A 3,167-nucleotide genomic window follows, 5' to 3' on the forward strand; every position below is an offset into this window, starting at 1 on the left:
TCCTGAGAAAGAAACCATTCCCGCTCTAGCAAATCCACGGACCGGTTTCACCGCGTACGTCGTCCAGTCCAAACGATTCAAAATGAAACTGGAGTCGAAACAACGGAAGGGAGCAAAGCGAAAGAGAGCGCAGGTGGGAGCCCGAAACAGCGGAAGGGAGCAACAGAAGAAAAGAAGCAGCAGAGAAAGAAAGCGCTCTCGCAGCCAGCAAAGACGCCAAAAACGGCCAGAGCTTTTCCTTCCGGCAGGACACACTTTTGCCTTGGCCAGAAGCAAGCCAGACCGGATCGCTTTCGTTTGGTCCCCTGGGGCCTGGGCCTCCCCTCCGTCCCTCCCTCCACCACCAGCCTGAGCCACCGCGCCCAAATCCAAACCAAACCCAGCCCCTTCCTCCCCTTGTTGGCGGCGCGCACGCTACAGGGGTCTCTATCAATTCCACCGCCGCATCACCCACATTCCCTTCCTCGTCCGCTTGCGGCTTGCCCCACACGTGCGAGGGAGATTTATTTCGTCTCGGAGGCAGCCCAGCCCTACCAGATACTACTACTCCCCCGCACGTAGTACCCACCGGCCACGCCGCCCAGCGAAGCCGCCGCCCCCGCCGCCGCCGCCGCGTGCACTCCTCGCCGGCGACCACCGCACCGTCGTCGAGCCCGTCTCCAGGTACACAGCCGCCGTCATCCTTCCTCGCCTCCCGGTCCCGACCCATTTGGTGGCGTGGCGCGTGAACCCCGAGGCGTGGGCGCGCGCGTCCCGCCGCAGCGTTCTCCGCCGAGGCGCGCAGCGATTGGTGCGCGCCGATGGCGGCGAGCCAGGCCGGGGGAGCGAGGCCCGACTGTGGCGAAGCTGCTGCTTGCTGCTTTGTTGCCTCCTCCATGCCTACCTGCTGCCATCTGTTATCTCGACTTGTTAGATCTGTATCGTCGTTGATCTCCATGTTCTCCTCTGCTGTTCGTCTTATCCCAGGGCCTCAGCGAGATGAGGGCGTCCTCGTTGTCAGGTGCGCCGGCGGCTCGTGCGAGATCAGCGTGGGTTGTCGTGCTGCTCGCCGCGCTCTGCTCCGTCTCCTTCGCGTCCGCCTCCGTCGACTCCGTCTCCCTCGCGCCCGCCTCCGTCGACGCAGGTCGCTAACCTTGTCTGCCAACTCTCCCTTTCTCCATGTTTCTGTTTTGCCACGGTCTTCCATGTTGTAGTACTACTCTTCTGGATTTTTGGTTTTCTCCTTCATAAATCACACGGCCTTTGTTTCGATTTGAACCCTCGTATGGGTTCGGCTAAATTAAAAAAGAAAAACTTATCATGGTGCCATTTGTACTTTTACCAAGGATCGATCTCGGATAAGTTGCAACAAATTTTTCCTGCGCTCCATGTGGTTCCGTTGTTTTTTAAGATCCTGGGGCTTAATTAACTTGGAAATTTGTTTGTTGCAAAGATGATCCTTCTACTTCGGGTGGCTTTACTTTCCAAGTTCAAGTCCGGGCCCATCCTGTCTGTCCATTGTCCATCTATGCACTGTAGCACACGCGCAGTCCTACTCTATCTATCGATTGTTTGCACTCGGATCCTGGGCTAACGATTTTCCCCCGGCTCCGTGTGTTGCTGCAGGATTCTCGCCGACGCCCGCCGCTCCCGCCCCTACCCCCGGCTCCTCGGCGGCTCCTCCGCGCCCGCCATATCGCGCCGTCCTTCCCCGCAAGGTCCTCCGTCCGGCAGGTAGTTAATGCATCCTCCGGTCATCCGGTCAATGATGCTTTGGCCAGCCTTCTCCCCCCGACCAACGCCTGCGCTCGTGGACCCTGGTTCTGCGCGCGCAGGAGTGGTACTTTGAGCCTGCCGCGGGGGGCCCAGCGCCCTTCTTTTGCTTTGTCCTCGGATACGAGCCCTTTGGGTTGAAGCCAGTTGGCCATTGATTCCATCTGGTTTTGAAATCCCTCACATTCCATTCTGTCCATGCCCTACCTCCGCAGTGAATGACACATGGGCCCATTTCTTTTTCGCAGGCGCGGACGTGGGCCTCGGCGGAGTCCGGCCGCACCGCGTCGACGAGGGTTGCGCCGGCAAGGAGGACATCGCCATCTACCAGGGCCGGGGCACGACGCTGCCCAGCGGGGTGCCGGCGTACACGGTGGACGTGATGAACCGGTGCTCGGGCGGCGACGGCGACTGTGCGATCGCTGGGATCCACGTGCGGTGCGGCTGGTTCAGCTCCGTGAGCCTGGTGGACCCTCGCAAGTTCCGACGGCTCGCGCGCGACGACTGCCTCCTCAACGACGGCCAGCCACTCCTCGCCGGCGAGACCATCTCGTTCGAGTACTCCAACTCGTTCCCCTACCAGCTCTCCGTCGCCGTCGCCACCTGCGTCGACCCCGCCGCGGCCACCTCCCCGTAGCACCACCCACTACACACCGTACGGCGCCAGGTAGCACGTACGTGTGCGTAGCCTAAATACGTATAAAACTCAGATATGTTACGTACTCGTCCTAGCTAGACAGTGTTAGGGCAATACGGCGATCGGTATAGGTGTAAGTAACTGGCTGGCTTCTCTTCCCTAGCTGCTAGGCAAATTTTGGTACGCGAAAAAGACCAACCGTGACACCTCGATGTGATCCGGAGCTGTCTTTTGGGGCAAGGAAGGGGGAAATTCTACCGTGTTTTTGGCAAGTCAGGTAAATGCGACAAGTCCTTTTCGTGTGTATTGTCTACTTTTCTCGCTTTGGATGAGTTTTCCCGGCCCAGTGTGCAAGTGTTCCTTGTCATGTGGGATGGACTGCCTTCTTGCCTAGGCACAAGGGCGTAGTTGCTGCTGCGCCGTGTGGCTCGTGTGTAGCCTAGTGTGCTACGCCGTGTGGCTCGTGTGTAGCCTAGTGTAGCTGGCTACGCCGTGTGGCTCGTGTGTAGCCTACTGTAGCTGGTGTAGTCTGTCCGTAAATGTGCTAGCTCTAGCTGGCTACGCGAATGACAGCTGCGTGACCGTGCGAGTCGTGTTTTCTGGGCAAAGCCTCTCTCGCCTCCTCTGGTGCATGGATCTGTGTGCGAGACATGCAATGTTTGATTCGATGGGGCTTTGACAGCTCTGTGATGGGTATTTATTGGACTGTGATGTCCTTTTCTCTCGGGATGTGCATGGCTCCGTAGCTGGACGTGGGATCCCTCTGGTTCTCCTCCAA

The 3,167-nt window shown here is 58.9% G+C and overlaps 1 protein-coding gene across 2 annotated transcripts; it reads left to right on the forward strand.

Moving 5' to 3' along the window:
- The first annotated feature begins 261 nt into the window (after positions 1-261).
- LOC123426925 (TPD1 protein homolog 1A-like) lies at positions 262-2,695 on the forward strand. 2 transcript variants are annotated; one of them, XM_045110853.1, is made up of 4 exons: positions 262-663; positions 967-1,123; positions 1,606-1,713; positions 2,001-2,695. In XM_045110853.1, exons 2-4 carry the CDS (start codon positions 979-981, stop codon positions 2,387-2,389), a joined length of 642 nt encoding a protein of 213 aa, XP_044966788.1. In that variant the 5' UTR covers positions 262-663; positions 967-978; the 3' UTR covers positions 2,390-2,695. The 2 variants fall into 2 exon arrangements, with proteins under 2 accessions (XP_044966788.1, XP_044966784.1); XM_045110849.1 differs by lacking the exon at positions 262-663 and having other exon boundaries at positions 817-1,123.
- The last annotated feature ends 472 nt before the right edge of the window (positions 2,696-3,167 follow it).

Source organism: Hordeum vulgare, chromosome 1H, assembly GCF_904849725.1.
Source record: "Hordeum vulgare subsp. vulgare chromosome 1H, MorexV3_pseudomolecules_assembly, whole genome shotgun sequence".
Lineage (NCBI taxonomy): Eukaryota > Viridiplantae > Streptophyta > Magnoliopsida > Poales > Poaceae > Hordeum > Hordeum vulgare.

What these genes read in the sequence shown, in the direction of transcription:
- LOC123426925 (XM_045110853.1), top strand. Translation starts at nt 979, where the DNA reads ATGAGGGCGTCCTCGTTGTCAGGTGCGCCGGCGGCTCGTGCGAGATCA. An exon ending in GCCCGCCTCCGTCGACGCAG is followed by an intron (nt 1,124 to 1,605) that starts GTCGCTAACCTT and finishes GTGTTGCTGCAG; the next exon opens with GATTCTCGCCGACGCCCGCC. An exon ending in CAAGGTCCTCCGTCCGGCAG is followed by an intron (nt 1,714 to 2,000) that starts GTAGTTAATGCA and finishes TCTTTTTCGCAG; the next exon opens with GCGCGGACGTGGGCCTCGGC.